At 45.9% G+C, this 25117-nt stretch overlaps 1 protein-coding gene across 12 annotated transcripts in view; it reads right to left on the reverse strand.

Moving 5' to 3' along the window:
* LOC115458851 (kinesin-like protein KIF23) overlaps window positions 1-25117 on the reverse strand; it is a 222104-nt gene that overhangs the window by 133442 nt on the left and 63545 nt on the right. For all 12 annotated transcript variants that reach the window (XM_030188680.1, XM_030188687.1, XM_030188679.1 and 9 more), the window contains exons 6-7: window positions 22095-22207; window positions 8889-9059 (exon numbers count right to left, since the gene is read on the reverse strand). In XM_030188680.1, the coding sequence (XP_030044540.1) occupies window positions 8889-9059; window positions 22095-22207 (284 nt within the window). The remainder of the gene's footprint in view (window positions 1-8888; window positions 9060-22094; window positions 22208-25117) is intronic.

The raw sequence follows: 25117 nt of genomic DNA on the forward strand, positions 1-25117 counted from the left end.
CTATGATGACATCTGTACCCAGACTGTCGAGAACATTTTCATCTAGGAAATCACTCAACTGTAATAGTACTGATGATATTAAGGTTATATTTGAAAAACAAAATGGTCCCCCCATTAACAGAGAGGAACATACATTAGAGCTTAAGTGTTAGAATAGTAAATAAGGTGAAATTAGGCCTTACCTGCTAATTTTCTTTCCTCTAGATCCTCCAGACCGTTCAAGATGCTTGGGTTATGCACTCCTACCAGCAGAGGGAGACTGAGAACACTCAAACGTCTTATACAAGTAGCCTGTGCAGACCTTCTACTAACCAGTAAAACAGTAACAAAGCAGAGGAACAAAACACCTCCACCTAAACAAAACCACTGAATCCACACTCAGATCTCCTCCCCTTAAGACGGGGGAATTCAACTGCAGATGGGCACAAATGGTACCACAAACTACCCTTAGTAAAACTCCAGGACCCAAATCACAGGAGCTACTAGAAATATCAGCAACTGAAGTCTAAAGAAAATATCACACTGAACTGTCCGATACACTGGGTGGGCTCTTGAACGGTCTGGAGGATCTAGAGGAAAGAAAATTAGCAGGTAAGGCCTAATTTCACCTTCCTCAGCAATCCTCCAGACCGTTCAAGACGCTTGGGACGTACCAAAGCAGTAAACACATCTAAGGGTGGGACCTGCGAAGCCCAGAGGACAGGACTGCAGCTCTAAAACTGGCATCCTCCCTTGCCTGTACATCCACTCTGTAATGTTTGACAAAAGAATACAGGGAGGACCACACCGCCGCTCGACAAATGTCCACCGGTGGAACAAAACTACTCTCTGCCCAAGAAGACGCCATCCCCCAAGTGGAATGTGTCTTGAGCCCCACCGGCACCATACGGCCATGCAATATGTACGCCGAAGAGATGGCATCCTTCAACCACCGAGCTATAGATGCCTTAGAAACAGCCGCTCCCTTCTTGGGCCCCCCATGAAGGACAAATAACCTGTCCGAAGACCTGAATTCCTCTGACCTGCGCAAGTAAACCTTCAACACTCTGCGGACATCCAATTTCGTCAAACGACGCTGAGAAGCATCCCCCGTCCGGTCCCCCAACACCGGCAACGAAATCACCTGATTGACATGAAAGGAGGATACCACCTTAGGCAAAAACGAAGGGACTGGACGCAGCGAAACCTTTTCCTTAGAAAACCACAGAAATGGAGGCCTACATGAAAGAGCCTGAAGTTCCGAAATCCTGCGAGCCGATGATATAGCTACCAAAAAGACCACCTTCATAGTAAGATCTTTTATCGAACAAGACTCCAAGGGCTCAAAAGGAGAACCCATCAAAGAGTCAAGAACAATATTAAGATCCCACTGAGGAACTACCGGCTGCTGAGGAGGACGAAGCAACTTGACCCCCCTCAAAACACAGACCACATCCAAGGAAGACGCAACCGACCTGCCCTGCACCTTACCCCAAAAACATGCCAAAGCAGCCAGCTGCACCTTCAAAGATGACAATGAAAGGCCCTTCTCAAAACCATCCTGCAAGAAATCTAAAATGTACGACACAGAAGCTGTCGAAGGGACACACGCCCAGTCCCCACACCAATCTTCAAATATGCGCCACAAACGCACATAGGCCAAAGACGTCGAACGTTTGCGAGACTGCAGCATCGTTTGAATCACCTGAGGGGAAAACCCTTTCCTTCTCAACCGTTCCCTCTCAAGGGCCACACCATAAGAGAGAACCAACCCAGATCCGGCATGACAATTGGACCCTGACACAACAGCACCGAGCCCCCCAGCCGCAGAGGCTCGCCTTCTAATAGGCGCATCAGATCCCCGAACCATGGCCGACGCGGCCAATTCAGAGCCACCAACAAAACCGGACCCGCATGACATGCTACCCTCTGTAGGACTCTACCTATCAAGGGCCACGGGTGAAATACGTACAGCAACACCAACGCATCGATCCCTTCCGCTCGCGGATCCCGACACTGACTGAAATACCAAGGAACCTGAGCATTCTGTGCCGACGCCATGAGATCCACTAATGGAATTCCCCACTTTAGAACTATCTGGTTGAACACCGACCGGTGCAGAGACCATTCTCCGGGGTCCAACATGTGTCTGCTTAGAAAATCAGCGTTCACGTTGTCCACCCCGGCCATGTGCGCCGCCGAAATCTGCACTAGATGCCTTTCCGCCCAACTCATGAGCAGAGCCAACCGCGGACTCTTTGTACCACCCTGCCGGTTGACATACGCTACCGCTGTCACATTGTCGGACATGACTCTTACCGCCTTTCCGACCACACTTGAGCGAAACACCAACAGCTAGCCGAGTCGCCCTTGTCTCCAACCGGTTGAAAGACCACTGAGCTTCCTCCGTCGACCACCGCCCCTGCGCGGACCGACCAAGACACCGAGCTCCCCAGCTCAGCAGACTGGCATCCGTTACCAGAATCACCCACTGAGGAGGTTCCAACAGCATGTCCTTTTTCAGATAGGCCGAGCACAACCACCACTGGAGACTGCGCCGAAGAGCCCTCCTCAATGGCAACCGCAACTCCAAACTGTGTACCTGGGGAGACCACCGGGCCAACAGAGCCGACTGAAGCTGATGCATATGCGCCCTGGCCCATGGTACTACCTCTATTGTCGCTGCCATGAGGCCCAGAACCCGAAGGTGCATTTGAACCGTCGGACTCTGAACGGACATTAACAGCCGGACCTGCTGCTGAAGAGAGGTGATCCGAGAATCCGGCAGAAAAACACGACCCATTGCCGTGTCGAACCGCACTCCCAAGTACTCCAGACTCTACGATGCGATCAACCGACTTTTGACTACATTCACTACCCATCCGAGCGATTCCAGAAATGCGACCACCTGAGCCGTCGCCTACGCCCGGGATTAAGCAGTCGTCCAGATACAGATGCACCAGAATTCCCTGCCTCCGCAAAGCCGCTGCTACCACCACCATTATCTTGGAGAAGATGTGTGGAGCCCCTGCCAGACCAAAAGGCAGAGCACAGAACTGAAAGTGCCTCCCTAAAACAGCAAAATGAAGGAATCGCTGATGGGCCTCTCGAATCGGCACATGCAGATACGCTTCCGTGAGATCCAGTGATGTGAGAAATTCTCCCTGACGAACAGCCACTATGATCGATCGCAGAGTCTCCATGCGGAAGGATGGCACCTTGAGCGCCGCATTGACCCTCTTGAGTTATAAAATGGGTCGAAACTTGTCCTCCTTCTTCAGCACCACAAAGTAAATGGAATAACAACCCATTCCCTGCTCGTGCCGAGGAACGGGTACTACGGCTCCCAACTGGATTAAGCGACCAAGAGTCTCTTGAATAGCCTTTAACTTGACTCGAGAGTGACAAGGGAAGAAACAGATCCGGCAGCGGATGCTCGAACTCGAGCGCATAACAGTCGCGAACGACCTCCAGCACCCACTGATCTGAAGTAATTTGGGTCCACCCCTGATAAAACAGACAAAGTCGTGCCCCAACCTTCACCAGAGGCTGGACCCGCACACCTTCATAAGGAGGACTTATTACCATTTCCGGCACCTCCAGAGGAGTCCCAACCTCCTCGATGACCCCCTCGAAATGACTACGTCCGCTGGAAAAACCGGCTTTTAGAAGGAGATACAAATCTGCCCGGCCTGTACCGCCTCGCGTCCTTAAACCGACCTCTAGCTGAACCACCTCGACTAGCTGCCTTAGGCCGTAACTCCGGCAACCGTGAGACCTTGGTATCCCCAAGACCACTCATCAGTTTATCCAAGTCCTCTCCAAACAACATAGAACCTTTGAAAGGTAGAGAACACAACTTTGCTTTAGAGGCCGCGTCTGCCACCCAGCCCCTAAGCCAAAGAGCCCTGCGAGCCGTCACCGCCAGAGCCATATTCTTAGCCGAAGCCCTTAGCAAATCATAAAGGGTGTCCGCCAAAAACGAAGACCCCATCTCCAATTTGGCCAGCTCCTAAACCAAACCAGTCCTATCTAACGCAGGCTCATCCAAGAGCTTCTCTGCCCAACGGAAACAAGCTCTGGCTACCAAGCCCCCACACACAGAGGCTTGCAAGGCCAAAGCCGACAAATCAAAGCTGCGCTTCAGAAAGGACTCTAGCTTCCTGTCCTGAGGATCCCGTAAGGCTGTTCCGCCATCCACCGGAATGGCCGTAGCCTTGGTAACCGCCGTAACCACCGCATCCACAGTAGGTGGTTTCAGCAGGGCCAAATCTTCCGGAGGCAAGGGATACAGACGTGCCATAGCCCTAGACACCTTACAAGCAGCCTCCGGCACAGACCATTCCTGAAAAACCATGTCTCTAATGTCTGAATTCATGGGAAAGGAACGGGAGACTCTCCGAATCCCCTTAACCAAGGGATCAACCTGGGGTCCCTCCGCAGAGGCAGTGGCCGCCGGAGCAAACTTCAAAGTAGAGATCACCTGATCAATGAGCTCTAACAACTCCTCCTTATGAAAATGCGAACCACTGAAGAATCTTCCCCAGGCCTTAGTCCATCCTGATCCTCAGACTCATCTAAGAGATCCTCCTCTCCTGGGTCACGCCAAACCTCCGACCCATGCAGCGAAAGTATCTCCATAGGCTCCGAAATATCCACCCACGGGCGCTTAACTCCCACTGAGCTAGCAGCCTCCGGGGAACAAACAGCCTGAGAGGGGCCAGCTCTCCCCGACGCTGCTGAAGCCCCAACAACACTTCCCGCAATCTCCGCGGCGGACCCCCTCGCTCCCGCGGTGGCAGGTCCATCGTGTGATCCACGGCTAAACTAGGTGCGCTTCCCACCAAACATGGGCCCCCCGGCACCGGTACGGAACGCACGGCCAAAAGGGCCGCGCTTCCTGCCAAAAACGGCTCCGTCGAGGCCGACCTGGGACGCATAGCCAAAATGGCCGCGTTTCCCGCCAAAACCGGCCCCGCCGCTGCCGGCCCAGAATGTGCGGTCAAATTACCGCCCAACACCTCCACCGACTCAGGGGAAAGCACGGGGGGCAAGAGCGCTGACGTAGGCTCCCCACAAAATTTACATTGGCCACCTTTCACTTCAACGCCGCGCTTCGTGCAAAACCAACACCTCGCCAGCTTTGACATAATGAAAGCGAACACAATAAAAACAAACAGTTGCTTTGTGCTCTGACAGACTAATAGGCAAAACCGACTAAGGCAAGAACGCCCTTGAAGACGTTTTATCTCTGGACTGCCACAAGAACGGCCAAAATAGCCGCCTTTTAAAAACGTTTATTTTTTTTTTTAAACCTCGTTGCTGATGCCTAAATGCCTCAAGGGTACAGAATGAGGTCTGTAGCCGAGGTCAAACAGTCCTCCAGAGGAAGAGCACAGGGGGAGGGACCCGGCCAAGCGGGTGTGACACCCCATAGGGAATAAGAAGCCCCTTAGGACTTACAACCTGTAATAGAGATCCAAGTGTGGGTTCTCTAACATTTACAACCCAACCTAGAAATCCCAAACGGGCCCTACCAGACTGAGTACACTGCAGAGGCTGCACACATCTACCCTCTGCTGAGACTGAGAAAATACTGGTTAGTAGGTCTCAGGGTTGCCAGATTTAAATAATTTTTCCAAACCAAAACCACTAGAAACCAGCCCAAAAACCACACACCCTGGCCCCGCGTCATCAACCCCACCCCCGTCGTAATCAACCACGCCCCTGATGTCATTAACCCTGCCCCAACATCATTAACCCCCCCCCCCCCCCGACAGCCATGCTCCCCGCAGGGGGAAAAACCGCAGCCGGCCGAAATAAAAAAAACCGCCCGGCCAAAAATAAAAAAGCCCAAAAAACCACAACCCGCAGCGGGCAAAAGTTTCCCGCAGCGGGTTGCGGAAAGCCGCCCAATCTGGCAACTTTGGAAGGTCTGCAAAGGCTACTTGTATAAGTTTTAGTGTTCTCAGTCTCCCTCTGCTGGTAGGAGTGCATAACCCAAGCGTCTTGAACGGTCTGGAGGATTGCTGAGGAATTGTTGAATTATAGTACGGAGGGGGGGGGGGGGGGGGGAATGAAAGTCAGTAAAAACAGTGCAGTAAAAAACAACAACTGCAGAGTTTTATCAGCAGTTCATATTTTATATGGAACTTTGTTGAACAGTACACATATTACCATTTTGTAAATGGTGCAAAGTGATGCATGTGGGAAAGAGGAACCTGAATTATAGCTACGTCATGCAAGGTTCCACGTTAAGAGTCACTGACCAGGAAAGGGATCTAGGTGTCGTCGTTGAGGATACTTTGAAACCTTCTGCTCAGTGTGCTGCAGCGGCTAAGAAAGCAAATAGAATGTTAGATATTATTAGGAAAGAAATGGAAAACAAAAATGAGGATGCTATAATGCCTTTGTATTGCTCCATGGTACGATCGCATCTCGAATATTATGTGCAATTCTGGTCACCACATCTCAAAAAAGATATAGTGGAATTAGAAAAGGTACATAGAAGGGCGACGAAAATGATTATGGAGATGGGATGACTTCTCTATGGCATTGACCACTGCGTTGTCCGAAGTTATAAATGACCTAGAGATGGGAGTAACTAGTGAGGTAATTACATTTGCTGATGACACAAAGTTATTCAAAGTTGTTAAATTGCAAGAGGATTGTGAAAAATTACAAGAGGACCTTACCAGACTGGGCATCCATATGGCAGATGATGATTAATGTGAGCAAGTGCAAAGTGATGCACGTGGGAAAGAGGAACCTGGATTATAGCTATGTAATGCAAGGTTCCACGTTAAGAGTCACTGACCAGGAATGGGATCTAGGTGTTGTCGCTGATGATACGTTGAAACCTTCTGCTCAGTGTGCTGCTACGGCTAAGAAAGCAAATAGAATGTTAGGTATTATTAGGAAAGGAATAGAAAACAAAAATGAGGATGTTATAATGCCTTTGTATCGCTCCATGGTGTGACCGCACCTCGAATATTGTGTTCAATTCTGGTCGCCGCATCTCAAAAAAGATATAGTGGAATTAGAAAAGGTGCAGAGAAGGGCAACGAAAATGATAAAGTGGATGGGATGACTTCCCTATGAGGAAAGGCTAAAACGACTAGGGCTCCTCAGCTTGGAGAAAAGGCGGCTGAAGGGAGACATGATAGAGGTCTAATAAAATAATGAGTGGAGTTGAATGGGTAGATGTGAAGCGTCTGTTTACGCTTTCCAAAAATACTAGGACTAGGGGGCATGCGATGAAGCTACAATGTACTAAATTTAAAACGAATCGGAGAAAACGTTTCTTCACTCAACATGTAGTTAAACTCTGGAATTCGTTGCCAGAGAATGTGGTATAAAGGCGGTTAGCTTAGCGGAGTTTAAAAAAGGTTTGGACGGTTTCCTAAAGGAAAAGTCCATAGACCGTTATTAAATGAACTTGGGGAAAATCCACTATTTCTGGGATAAGCAGTATAAAATGTTTTGTACATTTTGGGGATCTTGCCGGGTATATATATATATATATATATATATATATATATATATATATATATATATATATATATATATATATATATATATATATATAGCCGGGTATTTGTGACCTGGATTCGCCACTGTTGGAAACAGGATGCTGGGCTCGATGGACCTTTGGTCTTTCCCAGTATGGCAATACTTATGTACTTATATGCACTTATGACCTGGCTTGGCCACTATTTGGAAAACAGGATAGTGGGCTATATAAGAAAATAAGAGTAAAGAGACCGCTGAGAAGGGATATGATTGAGGCCTACAAAATCCTGAGTGGTGTAGAACAGGTAAAATTGAATCGATTTTTCACTTTTTCAAAAAGTACAAAGACTAGGGGACACTCAATGAAATCATATGGATACACTTTTAAAACAAGAGGAATATTTTTTCACTGAAAGATTAGTTAAGCTATTGAACTCAATGCAGGAGGATGTGAATGGCGGTTAGCATATCTGAGTTTAACAGGCTTGGACAAGTTCCTGGAGGAAAAGTCCATATCCTGCTATTGAATTAGACATAGGTGAAGCCACTGCTTGCCCTGGGATTGGTAGCATGGAATGTTGCTGCTATCTGGGATTCCATAGGCACTAATAGTTATCTTGCCAAGCACTGTAAAACACACCATCATACAACCTTGTAAATGTAACTGAATCAATTGTAATCTCTAACAACTGTTAAATGTAAGCCACACTGAACAGAAACTCGTTTATGGATAATTGTGGGATACAAGTATGAATGAATAAATAAAAAGAAGTAAATAAATAAATTGTCACAACTTATTTGAGGTTTTTTTTTCTTTTTAAACTCCATCCCGGCTACAAAGGGCTTTTTTGTTCTGCAATAGCTTCATACTACCTAAATAACCCTAAAATTGCTTAGATATGGTCTCCTCAGCATAACAGCTTTGGCAATATTTTTCTCTACAAAAACTATTTAAACAATGATTTATAGTAGATCCAATGAAAACTCTGCAATTCAGGATACAGGACCGAAGACTAAATATGGTGTGTTTAAACTCCCTTATGCCAAAGCAAGGAGAAGCAGCCACCTCCGACTAGTCCAGAAAAGTAGTCATAAAATGTAACTATTTATGATCTTTAAGTTCTGATAATTCTAGAGATGTTTCAGAAATAATTGATAGTCCACTACAAAGTAGAATACGTGGAACAATGCTATATTAAACATATCTTTACACAGGTGAGTTCTTGTACTTATTAAAAACAAACACCTTCCCCAGTCAAGATGCCCTTGCCCTCGAGATATTTATCAGAAACCAGCAACAAAGGAACAAAAAAACAAAGTCTTTATGTTCATAAGCACTACAATGCTCACAGTACTTAGAGATGCATTTGTGAAGTTTTAAAGAAAACAGAACTTACTTTGGTTTAATTGGATCAAACGGAATTTCCTCCAGGAGATCATAGATATAGTTGTTATATATTTCAACATAGGAAACAAAGACACTGTACACGCTGTCCTCATCCACTTCTTCCGCCTTACAATGGTCCTGGTTGCTGATCATATCTGCACACTCAGGGTCCAGCTTCTGTCTGCAGAAAGGCATTTCCCCACAACACAATTAAATAACCAAGGCACAATCATTTGGCTAACATAAAACCACCAGCCAGGATTTGAAATAAGATATATATACTTGAAGTATTGCAATCAAAGAAATAAAAGGCTAAGAATGTTCTGTCAACAGCTTAATCCTTCCACAGGAAGCCACAAAAACAATTTTAAAAAGTAACAATTAAAAATTAGAGGAAAAATGATCCAAACTCTGGCAGTGACAATTGTGAATCATAATCCTGTATGGATAAATATCAGGTCTTTTTTCATGAAACAGACACTTATTACATACTTATGACTAGGCCTACCTACATTGTGAGATGATTTTCAAAAAAATAGTGACCAAGTAGCCAAACAATGCAGACAGAATTTGTGGTGGTGGGGGGGGGGGGGGGGGGGGGGGGGACAGCAGATTTATGATCAGCATGAAAACAGCCAGCCAATCAGTAAGTATCTACTTAAAATAGTAGGTTGTACAATATTATGTCTCTACTGCTCAAGGCTTACCAGAACATTCAGACACATGAGTTTTACACCCTACCAGGAAATGGAGACAAAACAAGCTTGCAGAACTTGCTCTAAATAGGAAACCATACAGCCTGCAGACATGCTAAGTCACAGTCCTATGTGCCCTCTTTCAATGCATCGGTTCTCACTGCATATCCCCTCCCCCCCCTACTCCCCACCAACAGCGGGCAGCCTCCCCCTTTTCCAGAATATTGCCTAGTTCGTTTGTGCTCTTGAAGGACTTTTTCCTGCTGTTATGGCAGTGAAAGGCTCGCACAAAGGACAACACAGGAGCTGAATTGTGGAAACCAAGATAGCGCTGCATACACACCCGCAAAGACCCCTGGTGAGCTCGGAATGGACTGCAGAAATAACCTCCTAAATGAAAGCCACTGTAGATGCTGCTATTGATAAAAAATTACAACAGTTCTTTGACAAAATCGATAATGCTCATGAGCACCTAGATAGTTTGGGCCTGGAACTGGATGAGGCACAGCAGTGAACGAGCGTGGTGGAGGACTCTCTGCATCGAGTGGAGACTAGGCAAGACACTTTGAACAAACAGCTTAAGGCCCTTGCAGACAAAATTAAAGATCTGGAAAACCAGGCTAGACATAATAACCTGCACCTGGTGGGCATTCCAGAGAGTGTTGAAGAGGGAGGATTACTGCATTATCTGGAGACTTGGTTATCACAGAGTTTGGACTGAAGTGTGTGCTATGGACTGCTTCGGATTGTGCAGGCCCTTGGTCTAGGGGCCAGTGGACCCTAAGGTTCCAGACAATCTTAAGATGGCAATCTTAAGATTCTTGAACTTTGCCCACAAAGTGGAAATATTGCATTTGGATAATCGCAAGATCTTGTGCTTCCAAATTATTCAGTGGAAGCTGCATCCCGCCATCACAAATTCAGTTTGATATGCACAGCATATAACAGTCAGATTTGCTTTGCATTTCTCTATCCGGCTTGCCTTCGGGTGATCCACAAGGGCCGCACAGTTTTCTATGACACCCCTGCAGAGGCACAGGCTTTTTTGGACTCAATCTCTCTGGAAAATGGCATTTCTTCATCTACATCGGATTCTGGAGCCTGATTTGGTAGCTCGGACAAATAAACTCTCTCTCTGCGACATGTTGTCAAGATATTTTAGCCTCTCATTGGACAGATTATGGACACTATTTGAGGAACTTGATGAGAGACCATTTTTTGCTGGCATGGGTTTTGAGACCTTGCTAGTGTTAAATTTACTGTGTCACTTTTAGTTTGATTGCTGTGTTCTCTGGTGAAGATTTAGGTATAGGGATGGTGTGTCTGTGAGATGGTTAGTGTGTATGAGATTTAATTGGAGGGGAGTTAGAAGTTGAAGGAGAATCCTTCTTTGGGTATGTGAGAGACGAGATTGGGGGTTTTGGAGGGTGGTTGGGTGAGAAGGTTGTTTTGGGGTTTGGAAATTGTACTTCAGGTTCACTTGTGTGGATGGCTGCAAGCATGGTGTATCTTGTAAATGGTTTATGGTATGATGGAGGAACCTGGTGGAGGTTGGGCACCAGGTGTATCTTGTAAATGGTTTATGGTATGATGGAGGAACCTGGTGGAGGCTGGGCACCAGGAGACCCAGGGAAATATATATTTCTTGTTTTGGATGAGTATTATCATTGTGCAGTGGGAACCTCCTTGAGGGCTTATTCTTGGAATGTGGTGGGTATTAATTCGCCTTTTAAGAGGACAAAGATCTTACAAGAGTTAAGAAAAAGCATGTTCACATTGCCTGTCTTCAGGAAACCTGCCTAAATGATGAGAACATCAAAAATTGAAGTGTAGTTGGGTGGGGGCTGTACATTACTCATCAGGTACTACCCATACTGCAGGAGTGGAACTCTTAATAAGTAAATCAATACCATACTATAAGTACATAAGTAATGCCACACTGGGAAAAACACCAAGGGTCCATCGAGCCCAACATCCTGTCCACGACAGCGGCCAATCCAGGCCAAGGGCACCTGGCAAGCTTCCCATACGTACAAACATTCTATACATGTTATTCCCGGAATTGTGGATTTTTCCCAAGTCCATTTAGTAGTGGTTTATGGATTTCTCCTTTAGGACACCGTCTAACCCCTTTTTAAACTCTGCCAAGCTAACCACCTTCACCACGTTCTCCGGTAACGAATTCCAGAGTTTAATTATGCCTTGGGTGAAGAAAAATTCTCTCTGATTTGTTTTAAATTTACTACACTGTAGTTTCATCACATGCCCCCGAGTCCAAAACAGACGCTTCACATCCACCTGTTCCACTCCACTCATTATTTTATATACTTCTATCATGTCTCCCCTCAGCCGTCTCTTCTCCAAGCTGAAAAGCCGTAGCCTCCTTAGTCTTTCTTCATAGGGAAGTCGTCCCATCCCCGCTATCATTTTAGTCACCCTTCGCTGCACCTTTTCCAATTCTACTATATCTTTCTTGAGATGCGGCGACCAGAATTGAACACAATACTCAAGGTGCGGTCGCACCATGGAGCGATATAACTGCACTATAACAGCCTCACACCTGTTTTCCATACCTTTCCTAATAATACCCAACATTCTATTTGCTTTCCGCACCGCAGCAGCACACTGAGCAGAAAGTTTCAGTGTATTATCGACGACCACACGCAGATCCCTTTCTTGGTCCATAACTCCTAACGTGGCTATAATTCGGGTTCTTTTTTCCCACATGCATCACCTTGCACTTGCTCTCATTAAACGTCATCTGCCATTTAGCCACCCAGTCTCCCAGTCTCGTAAGGTCCTCTTGTAATTTTTCACAATCCTGTCGCGAGTTAACGACTTTGAATAACTTTGTGTCATCAGCAAATTTAATTACCTCGCTAGTTACTCCCATCTCTAAATCATTTATAAATATATTAAAAAGCAGCAGTCCTAGCACAGACCCCTGAGGAACCCCACTAACTACCCATCTCCATTGTGAATACTGCCCATTTAACCCCACTCTCTGTTTCGTATCCTTCAACCAGTTTTTAAACCAGTTCAGAGCTGGTCTCTCAATGTCTATGCCCCTAATGTTTTTGCCCTTTACTTTTTTTGATTAAAGCTGCGGCGTCATATGTACATTTGCCTCTTTTAGTTCTGGAAGATTTTAATACTGCAATGGATTCTTCTGTGGATAGGAAGGGTGGAGGGGCCATGTTGATCTTAGACTGAGTCGGGGCCTTCAATGTTTTTGCAAAATATTAGATCTGGTAGATCCCCGACAGATTTTTCATCCTTTAGCTAAAGATTTTACCCATATTGCTACGGCGCACATGGCCATGTACCGCATTGACTATACTTTTGTGATGTGTGTGCTGGGCAAAATGGTAGAGACTATTATAAAGAACAAAATTACAGAGCATATTCAAAAGCATGGATTAATGAGACGAAGCCAACATGGATTTAGTGAAGGGACATCTTGCCTAACCAATCTATTACATTTCTTTGAAGGGGAGAACAAAATGTGGATAAAGGTGAGCTGGTCAATATTGTGTTTCTGGATTTTCAAAAGGCCTTTAACAAAGTACCTCATGAAAGACTCCAGAAGAAATTAGAAAGTCATGGGATAGGAGGTATTGTTCTATTGTGGATTAAAAACTGGTTAAAAGCTAGAAAACAGAGAGTAGAGTTAAATGGTCAGTATTCTCAATGGAGAAGGGTAGATAGGGGGGTTTCCCAGGGGTCTGTGCTGGGACTGCTGCTTTTTAAAATATTTTTAAATGATCTAGAGAAGGAAGTAACTAGTGAGGTAATTAAATTTGCTGATGACACAAAGTTATTCAAAATTTTTAAAATCACAAGAGGATTATGAAAAAGTACAAGAGGACCGTACGAGACTGGACATCCAAATGGCAGAAGACGTTTAATGTAAGCAACTGCAAAGTGATGTATGTGGGAAAGAGGAACACAAAATACATAAGTACATAAGTAGTGCCATACTGGGAAAGACCAAAGGTCCATCTAGCCCAGCATCCTGTCACCGACAGTGGCCAATCCAGGTCAAGGGCACCTGGCACGCTCCCCAAACGTAAAAACATTCCAGACAAGTTATACCTAAAAATGCGGAATTTTTCCAAGTCCATTTAATAGCGGTCTATGGACTTGTCCTTTAGGAATCTATCTAACCCCTTTTTAAACTCCGTCAAGCTAACCGCCCGTACCACATTCTCCGGCAACGAATTCCAGAGTCTACTTACACGTTGGGTGAAGAAAAATTTTCTCCGATTCGTTTTAAATTTACCACACTGTAGCTTCAACTCATGCCCTCTAGTCCTAGTATTTTTGGATAGTGTGAACAGTCGCTTCACATCCACCCGATCCATTCCACTCATTATTTTATACACTTCTATCATATCTCCCCTCAGCCGTCTCTTCTCCAAGCTGAAAAGCCCTAGCCTTCTCAGCCTCTCTTCATAGGAAAGTCGTCCCATCCCCACTATCATTTTCGTCGCCCTTCGCTGTACCTTTTCCAATTCTACTATATCTTTTTGAGATACGGAGACCAGTACTGAACACAATACTCCAGGTGCGGTCGCACCATGGAGCGATACAACGGCATTATAACATCCGCACACCTGGACTCCATACCCTTCCTAATAACACCCAACATTCTATTCGCTTTCCTAGCCGCAGCAGCACACTGAGCAGAAGGTTTCAGCATATCATCGACGACGACACCCAGATCCCTTTCTTGATCCGTAACTCCTAACGCGGAACCTTGCAAGACGTAGCTATAATTCGGGTTCCTCTTACCCACATGCATCACTTTGCACTTGTCAACATTGAACTTCATCTACCACTTGCACGCCCATTCTCCCAGTCTCGCAAGGTCCTCCTGTAATCGTTCACATTCCTCCTGCAACTTGACGACCCTGAATAATTTTGTGTCATCGGCGAATTTAATTACCTCACTAGTTATTCCCATCTCTAGGTCATTTATAAATACATTAAAAAGCAACGGACCCAGCACAGACCCCTGCGGGACCCCACTAACTACCCTCCTCCACTGAGAATACTGGCCACGCAATCCTACTCTCTGCTTCCTATCTTTCAACCAGTTCTTAATCCATAATAATACCCTACCTCCGATTCCATGACTCTGCAATTTCTTCAGGAGTCTTTCGTGCGGCACTTTGTCAAACGCCTTCTGAAAATCCAGATATACAATATCAACCGGCTCCCCATTGTCCACATGTTTGCTTACCCCCTCAAAAAAATGCATTAGATTGGTGAGGCAAGACTTCCCTTCACTAAATCCGTGCTGACTTTGTCTCATCAGTCCATGTTTTTGTATATGCTCTGCAATTTTATTCTTAATAATAGCCTCCACCATCTTGCCCGGCACCGACGTCAGACTCACCGGTCTATAATTTCCCGGATCTCCTCTGGAACCCTTCTTAAAAATCGGAGTAACATTGGCTACCCTCCAGTCTTCCGGTACTACACTCGATTTTAGGGACAGATTGCATATTTCTAACAGTAGCTTCGCAAGTTCATTTTTTAGTTCTATTAATACTCTGGGATGAATACCATCAGGTCCCGGTGATTTACTACTCTTCAGCTTGCTGAACTGACCCATTACATCCTCCAAGGTTACAGAGAATTTGTTTAGTTTCTCCGACTCCCCCGCTTCAAATATTCTTTCCGGCACCGGTGTCCCCCCCAAATCCTCCTCGGTGAAGACCGAAGCAAAGAATTCATTTAATTTCTCCGCTACGGCTTTGTCCTCCTTGATCGCCCCTTTAACACCATTTTCGTCCAGCGGCCCAACCGACTCTTTGGCCGGTTTCCTGCTTTTAATGTATCTAAAAAAAGTTTTACTATGTATTTTTGCTTCCAACGCTAATTTCTTCTCAAAGTCCTTTTTTGCCCTCCTTATCTCCGCTTTGCATTTGGCTTGGCATTCCTTATGATCTATCCTGTTACTTTCAGTTGGTTCTCTTCTCCACTTTCTGAAGGATTGTTTTTTGGCTCTAATGATTTCCTTTATCTTACTGTTTAGCCACGCCGGCTGACGTTTAGTCTTTTTTCCCTTTTTTCTAATACGTGGAATATATTTGTCCTGAACCTCCAGGATGGTGTTTTTAAACAGCATCCACGCCTGATGCAAGTTTTTTACTCTGCGAGCTGCTCCTTTCAGTCTTTTTTTCACCATTTTTCTCATTTTGTCGTAATCACCTTTTCTATAGTTAAACGCTAGCGTACTTGATTTCCTAGTTTCACTTCCTTCAATGCCAATATCAAAACCGATCATATTATGATCACTGTTATCAAGCGGCCCTCGTATCGTTACCCCCTGCACTAGATCATGAGCACCACTAAGGACTAAGTCTAGTATTTTTCCTTCTCTTGTCGGCTCCTGAACTAGCTGTTCCATGAAGCTGTCCTTGATTTCATCAAGAAATCTTATGTCCCTTGCGTGTACAGATGTTACATTAACCCAGTCTATATGCGGGTAATTGAAATCCCCCATTATTATTGTGTTGCCCAGTTTGTTTGCGACCCTGATTTCCTTTAACATTTCCGCATCCGTCTGTTCGTCCTGGCCAGGCGGACGGTAGTACACTCCTATCACTATCCTTTTCCCCTTTGCACATGGAATTTCAATCCACAGTGATTCCAAGGAGTGTTTTGTTTCCTGCAGAATTTTCAATCTATTTGATTCAAGGCTCTCGTTAATATACAATGCTACCCCTCCACCAATCCGATTCACCCTATCACTACGATATAATTTGTACCCCGGTATGACAGTGTCCCACTGGTTATCCTCCTTCCACCAGGTCTGAGATGCCTATTATATCTAATTTTTCATTTAGTGCAATATATTCCAACTCCCCCATCTTATTTCTTAGGCTCCTGGCATTCGCATATAGACATTTCAAACTATGTTTGTTGTTCCTAAGTACATCATGCTTAGTACTTGACAGTATTAATTGGCAATCTTTTGTCTGATTTTTATTGTTATTTAAAGATACCCGATCTACTACAATCTCTTTTGCAACCTCACTATCAGGATACTCTATCTTCCCTGTTATGGTGATATCTTTGAAAGATACCTTATCCCGAACCATGCTCTTTTGAGCGACTGTCGGCCTTCCCCCCATTTCTAGTTTAAAAGCTGCTCTATCTCCTTCTTAAACGCCGATGCCAGTAGCCTGGTCCCACTCTGGTTAAGATGGAGCCCATCCTTTCGGAATAGGCTCCCCCTTCCCCAGAATGTTGCCCAGTTCCTAACAAATCTAAAGCCCTCCTCCCTGCACCATCGTCTCATCCACGCATTGAGACTCTGGAGCTCTGCCCTGTCTCTTGGGCCCTGCGCGTGGCACAGGTAGCATTTCAGAAAATGCTACCCTGGAGGATCTGGATTTCAGCTTTCTACCTAAGAGCCTAAATTTTGCTTCCAGAACCTCTCTCCCACATTTTCCTATGTCATTAGTACCCACATGTACCAAGACAGCCGTCTCCTCCCCAGCACTATATAAAATCCTATCTAGGTGACGCGTGAGGTCCGCCACCTTCGCACCAGGCAGGCAAGTCACCAGGCGATCCTCACGTCCACCAGCCACCCAGCTATCTATATGCCTAATGATCGAATCACCAAGTACAACAGCTGTCCTAACCTTTCCCTCCCGGGCAACATTTGGAGATATATCCTCGGTGCGAAAGGATAATACATCCCCTGGTGGGCAGGTCCTGGCTACAGGAGTACTTCCTACTTCACCAGGGTGATGCTCTCCTTCTAGGAGACCTCCCTCCTCCAAGGTAGCACAGGGGCTACCTGACTGGAGGTGGGACTTCTCTACAACATCCCTGTAGGTCTCCTCTATGTACCTCTCTGTCTCCCTCAGCTCCATCAAGTCTGCTACTCTAGCCTCAAGAGAACGGACACGTTCTCTGAGAGCTAGGAGCTCTTTGCATCGGGCACACACACATGACACCTCACCAATTGGGAGATAATCATACATGTGACACTCAATGCAAAAGACTGGATAGCACCCCTCTCGCTGCTGGACTGCTGACTCCATCTTAGTGTTTTTTTGAGTTTTTCCGTAATTTAAAACTTGCTAAAGTATTAAGGATATCAGCCTATCACTAACTTACAGTTCCTCCTTTAAACCCCAATCTTCAAGTTCCGAAAGCACAAGCAAAATTTGTTCACTTACCAGAGAAATATCCTCTTCTCCCAGAACTTATTAGAAGGAAAGCTTTCGCGCGCCTAATGGCGCGCGGCACCTTGAGCAGAGGCCCCGAGTGGATCGGAACGGACCTGGGAGTCACTCCGGCGAAGGCTCCGAGGATATGCAGATGAGCTGCAAGTCCTCCACGACACCTGAGAAGGCAACCGGTGGGAGAGCTGGGCACCTCTCAACCAAGAAAAGGCTTACCAGGGGTTAGGCCGAAGCCAGCATTCCTCCCCCTGAGGGTCACCTGATCCTGGCTAAGAAGTACCTGGTAGCTCTGGGTAGGTGGAGCGAAAGCCCTGGGTAACTGTGGCGAAGGCCCTGGGAAGGTCGGGGTGGATTTGGGAGTCACCCCGGATGCAGCTGTGAGGATATGCAGAACGCTGCAAGTCCTCCACAGCACCTGGTAGGAGCACTGTGCACCTTGAGCAGAGGCCCCGAGTGGATCGGAACGGACCTGGGAGTCACTCCGGCGAAGGCTCCGAGGATATGCAGATGAGCTGCAAGTCCTCCACGACACCTGAGAAGGCAACCGGTGGGAGAGCTGGGCACCTCTCAACCAAGAAAAGGCTTACCAGGGGTTAGGCCGAAGCCAGCATTCCTCCCCCTGAGGGTCACCTGATCCTGGCTAAGAAGTACCTGGTAGCTCTGGGTAGGTGGAGCGAAAGCCCTGGGTAACTGTGGCGAAGGCCCTGGGAAGGTCGGGGTGGATTTGGGAGTCACCCCGGATGCAGCTGTGAGGATATGCAGAACGCTGCAAGTCCTCCACAGCACCTGGTAGGAGCACTGTGCACCTTGAGCAGAGGCCCCGAGTGGATCGGAACGGACCTGGGAGTCACTCCGGCGAAGGCTCCGAGGATATGCAGATGAGCTGCAAGTCCTCCACGGCACCTGAGAATGCAACCGGTGGGAGAGCTGGGCACCTCTCAACCAAGAAAAGGCTTACCAGGGGTTAGGCCGAAGCCAGCATTCCTCCCCCTGAGGGTCACCTGATCCTGGCTAAGAAGTACCTAAAAAGTACCATGTCCAGCATTTCTCCTCTTCCCTGCCTCCCTCCATTCATCCATCCATGTCCAGCAATTCTCCATTCTCCCCTGCCCTCGCCTCCATCCATCCATGTCCAGCAACTCTCCATTCGCCTCTGCCCTCTCCTCCATCCATCTCCAGCAACTCTCCATTCTCCGAGGACAAGCAGGCTGCTTGTTCTCACATATGGGTAACGTCCATGGCAGCCCCAGGTCCGGAAAATCTTCCTAGCAACAAAGGTTGCTAAAGCCATTGAGCGCGCGGGTGCAGCCATCTTCCCACCCGTCGCGCGAGAGTCCTGCTTCAGTCTTCTTTTTTCCGCGGTCAAGAGTGGCTGTTTACGGCGGTTCTGTGCCCAGGAAAGAAGAGCCTTCATTTTAGTCGGCTTTTCACCGGTTTTTTCTTCTTCGTTGTGCACGAGCTGTTTAGTTTTTCTTTTAAAAAAAACAAAAACAAAAGAAATCCCTTAGTTTCTTTAGATTTTGCCCTCAAGTTTCCTTTCGTCGTCGTGTGCGGCCATTTTGGCCGCCCGTACGGGTTTTCTCCCTTTTTTTGTGCCTTTCCTTTGGTACCATCGCAAATTTTGATTTCGCTGCCGCTATTTTTCCATCGATGACATCGAGGCTCACCAGCGGCTTCAAGAAGTGCAACCAGGCAATCTCAGGCACCGACCCTCACGCGTGGTGTATCCAGTGCCTTGGGCCCGATCATCGCCCAGATGCATGTAAGTTGTAAGTTAGCATGTAAGTTAGCCTTAAGAAACGGACACAAGCGTCGAGACAAGCTCAACGGGAACGCCTGTTTGGAGCTTTGCCCGGTACTTTGGCGTCGAGTTCGACAGCCGTACCGAGGTCGGCGGCAGCAGTGTCGATGTCGGCACCGGAGAGTGCATCGACCTCGAGAGCGCAGGTAATGGCTGTCCAGAGACCATCACATGCTGGCAGCAGTGAACCATTGAGTGGGTCTCCACCTGCCTCGAGGGCTCCTGCGGTACAGGCCCATCGGGACCGACCCCTCTCGGAATTGCACAGTATTCGAGGTGCGGTCGCACCATGGAGCAATACAAAAGCATTATAATGTCCTCATTTTTGTTTTTCATTCCTTTCCTAATGATACCTAACATTCTATTTGTTTTCGTAGCCACTACCGCACACTGAGCAGAGGGTTTCAACATATCATTAAAAATCACAAAAAAAGAATGATTAAAACAAGAAAAAACAGATAAAACAATCCGTATCTCATACCCCTGGAGCATATTACTCATTATACACCCTTCCCAATTATTACTTATCATGACAGAACATTTCTCCTACGGTTCCCTTAAAAACATAAGGAGAAATTAGATCTTACCTGCTAATTTGCTTTCCTTTAGTCCCTCCGGACCGAACCAGGATTGGACAGTATTTTCTCAGTCTCCACCTGCTGGTAGGCGTGCACAACCCATCAGTCCAATCCTGGTCCGGAGGGACACTAAGGAATCGCCATTACAAGATAACCTTGCTAGCGCCAGTTTCATTTGTATGAGAAACGGGCCTTTTTTTTACTAGTATCTATATATGTGTGTGTTGTATGTTGAAAACTACTAGCCCTAGTAGCATATGGTACTCCATTATTCAACCGTCCCTCTGCTCAGTTTTCTATCTTTTAACTAGTTCCCTATTCACAATGTAACTCTCCTATCACATGGCTTTTTAATTTCCTCAGGAGTCTTATGAGGGACTTTGTCAAATGTTTTCTGAAAATCAACAACATATGTATCAAATTTCCTCACCCATTTCATCTTCAAACTGAAGACTTCTAACTATTTCAGCTGTTTCTCTCCTGAACCATCTCCTGTTCTTTTCTCTTATTAAACCAGAGTGGAACAGAAGCTACCTACCAGTACCTGCTTAATCAGGCTACACGCAAGGCTGGAGCCTTGGAGCTATGAAGGTAATGTGCTGAACCAGGGAAGCAATATGAAAAATTTTGCCCTAGGTGCCCAAGTTCCTGCTCTACCAGAGGAGGATAAATCTGAAGACCAGAAATCCTGCAGCTTTAGTCCAGCATATACTATCATTTGCTAGAGACAGAATATTGGCCTCATTTGTACCACCCTTTTATTAGTGATATTACTAAAACATTGTGGCTATCTGTCCCTATCTGTTGATAGGGAGGCATGAATTCAAGCACCTGGATTGGTCTAGCAAATAAGGAACAGAGCTTTAATCAAGAGAAGACTTTTTACCTTTGCTTTTATGTGCTCTCTACAAATGGGAGCAGCTGGGTTACACACCACAGTTTTACCTTGACCTTAACATTTGGTCAGAAGAGCAAAGTTCTCACACTGGACACATTAGGGGCATTTGTTCACAGCATTTTTCATATATAGTACATAAGTTTACACATGGGAAACAACTCTTAAAATTGTGTAGAAAAATGTATGCATACTATTACACAGGCTGATAGTTATAAGCATGCCAGACACATAGGTATCCTTAAGGGAAGAGTTTATAAAATATTTGAGTAGAGAGGTGTGGTAGCCGTGTTAGTCCACTTTTAAAGGTAATCAATAGAAATAAAACAAAATAAAACATGAAAAAGAAAATAAGATACCTTTTTTTATTGGACATAACTTAGTACATTTCTTGATTAGCTTTCAAAGGTTGCCCTTCTTCGTCAGATCAGAAATAAGCAAATGTTGGTAGATGACAATATATATAAGTGAAACATCAAAGCATTTCAGTGGCAGTCTAACCGGATAGGGGTGGATAGGTGAGAGACAAGGAGATATGCGTGGAGACAGGAGGGTGACAAACAAAGCAGTACATTTTTATGGTTTATAATGGGCTAGAAAACCCAGATCTTTGTTAAGTCCTGTCTGGTGGATGTCAAAATATTTAATCATTCTGACTTCATAGGTCTTACGTTCTTGTATTGTTTTAAAGTTACCTTTCAGGATTCTTACTATGAAATCACTAGTACAGTGTTCTGTTTTTGTAAACACTGTACTAGTGATTTCATAGTAAGAATCCTGAAAGGTAACTTTAAAACAATACAGGAACGTTATGTCCAATAAAAAAAGGTATCATCTTATTTTCTTTTTCATGTTTTATTTTGTTTTATTTCTATTGATTACCTTTAAAATATTTGACAACTTCAGAGCAAGTACAACATTTGTGTGCTAGTGGGGCTGATTCTGGGATCCTATTTTGAATAGGCACATAGGTACCTTTCTGTAACTTTACATGAGCTCTATTTTTATAAAAACCAAATCCCACAGGCCCCGCTTACTTGTTATTAGGGGTCTTTGGAATTGCAGCTGGTACAGCTCTCTTCTGACGTTCTAAAAGAGCATCGACTACCGACTGCACCTCCATTCCATTCTTGTCATCTGTCTTAAAGACCTGCACAAAAGAAGCAAATCATCATATACATGTGTTTACTCAGAAAGACAAACCTGGAGATCTCATGTCTGATCAGTATTTTGTCACACAAACATTGCTGTTTCAAGTTTTCTAAATTCCTACTGTAAGAAAAGAAAGCAATATTACTTTACCTGTAACTGGGATTCTCCTCTCCATGGACAGCGAGGACAAGTAGCCATATTTGTCGGTACAGTTCTGGAGCTTAATCTAAAGACTGAGTGTGTATTCCTTTTTTTTTTTAAAGCAAAGTAGAGAGATTGCATGACGCCATGCTCAGAAGAGGTCACTAAAAAGTGTCTGTCTCACTACCTTCAACACTCAGAGGTCACTACCTTCTTTAACACCCAGAGGTTATCGGCTGATTAGAACCCAAGAGATGCATGGTGCCTTTGTCAGATGAAGTAGCAGCACCATGGCCTCAAAAAGTCAGAAAAAGAAAAGGAGTGCAGCAAACCTGTTGAAGATGGTGGCCCGGCACAGCCCTCCTGTCGCTATAGTCAGCTCAATACTGGTAGCAGAGATTACTGCCAAAGTTGCAGCAGCAAACGAATACATGAGAAGAAAGAATGAGTCCAAGGTAAACTGGACAAGCTTAGCCATGATTTTGTGGCACTCCATCAGCGGATGGGCAAACTGGAAGACTGAGTGACCGGTAGACTCCTCACAGGTCCAGCTTAAGAAAATATAGTGACAGCAAAAATTACTCCTGAAGAGCCCCTAACCTCTAAAGCCTTTCTTCACAAGAATCCTTCATCTCTTTAATCATCTGTCTGTCTATTTTTTTGGGGAGATGCAGCAATCAGAATTGCACACAATACTCAAGATGCAGTCTCATCATGGAGCAATACGGAGGCATTGATATTCTTTGATTTATTCTCTAGTCCTAATTCCTGGTATTTTTTGCCATTGCTGCACAATGAGCAGAAGACTTTAATGTATTGGCCACATGATCCACTAAATACTCCCCTCCCCCCACCCCCCCCCCCCCCCCCCCCCCCCCCGTAAGTCCTTCCCTGACCTACCTTAGAAAGGCCTTGTGGTGTCTTCGGGTGCAGGACCGAACTCCACTCAATCCTGTCTTTTGCCTCTTCTCCATTTGCAATGGCTGCCAAGACTTCCCTCGACAGCCTTGTGAGGCTGCTGTGAGAGTTCCTGGCAGTCATTTTGTGATGGGAACCAGCATGGGCAGGAGCTGCTTATGCTGGTGTTGTCATTGGCAGAATTCAGTTTTTTCTACCTCCACCTACTGGTGGAAGGGATAATACCCATTTGTGCAGAATGGTGTTGCTGACTAAAGAAAAGATTATCGGTAAGACATTTATGGTTTTGCTAAAAATTTTATTTTGTAATTCAAAAGTGTAATAGTCCTATATGACTCGGGTAATTTATGGGCCAAATTGAGATTCTCCATTGTGTACAACCCTTTTCCCCATACTTTTAAAACTTAAATTTTCTGCCACAGCATTGTCTCTAGAAGGCACAGTAGGACCTAGTTCAGTCCTCATTTCCACCCACCCACAGCTCAACTTCATTTATAGTCTCTTCTGATTAGGACAAGAGGGGAATTTTCATTTGAGTTTTAATTGTTTAGTTAGTTCTGAGAAGTTCTGAGAAGCAAACACTAAATAAATTACACCAATCTTAAAGCGAATGCTACATACCTGTAGAAGGTATTCTCCGAGGACAGCAGGCTGATTGTTCTCACTGATGGGTGACGTCCACGGCAGCCCCTCCAATCGGAAACTTCACTAGCAAAGTCCTTTGCTAGCCCTCGCGCGCCCGCGCGCACCGCGCATGCGCGGCCGTCTTCCCGCCCGAAACCGGCTCGAGCCGGCCAGTCCAGTATGTAGCAAGACAATACACTTCAAGGGAAGACACAACTCCAAAGGGGAGGCGGGCGGGTTGGTGAGAACAATCAGCCTGCTGTCCTCGGAGAATACCTTCTACAGGTATGTAGCATTCGCTTTCTCCGAGGACAAGCAGGCTGCTTGTTCTCACTGATGGGGTATCCCTAGCCCCCAGGCTCACTCAAAACAACAACATTGGTCAATTGGGCCTCGCAACGGCGAGGCCATAACTGAGATTGACCTAAAAATTTACCATCTAACTGAGAGTGTAGCCTGGAACAGAACAAACAGGGCCCTCGGGGGGTGGAGTTGGATCCTAAAGCCCAAACAGGTTCTGAAGAACTGACTGCCCGAACCGACTGTCGCGTCGGGTATCCTGCTGCAGGCAGTAATGGGATGTGAATGTGTGGACAGAAGCCCACGTCGCAGCTTTGCAAATTTCTTCAATGGAGGCTGACTTCAAGTGGGCTACCGACGCAGCCATGGCTCTAACATTATGAGCCGTGACATGACCCTCAAGAGCCAGCCCCGCCTGGGCGTAAGTGAAGGAAATGCAATCTGCTAGCCAATTGGATATGGTGCGTTTCCCTACAGCCACTCCCCTCCTATTGGGGTCAAAAGAAACAAACAATTGGGCGGACTGTCTGTGGGGCTGTGTCCGCTCCAGGTAGAAGGCCAATGCTCTCTTGCAGTCCAATGTGTGCAGCTGACGTTCAGCAGGGCAGGAATGAGGACGGGGAAAGAATGTTGGCAAGACAATTGACTGGTTCAGATGGAACTCCGACACCACCTTTGGCAGGAACTTAGGGTGAGTGCGGAGGACTACTCTGTTGTGATGAAATTTAGTGTAAGGGGCCTGGGCTACCAGGGCCTGCAGCTCACTGACTCTACGAGCCGAAGTAACTGCCACCAAGAAAATGACCTTCCAGGTCAAGTACTTCGAAATGGCATGAATCCAGTGGCTCAAAAGGAGGTTTCATCAGCTGGGTGAGAACGACATTGAGATCCCATGACACTGTAGGAGGCTTGACAGGGGGCTTTG

The sequence above is a fragment of the Microcaecilia unicolor genome, unplaced genomic scaffold (genome assembly GCF_901765095.1).
Source record: "Microcaecilia unicolor unplaced genomic scaffold, aMicUni1.1, whole genome shotgun sequence".
NCBI classification, from domain to species: domain Eukaryota; kingdom Metazoa; phylum Chordata; class Amphibia; order Gymnophiona; family Siphonopidae; genus Microcaecilia; species Microcaecilia unicolor.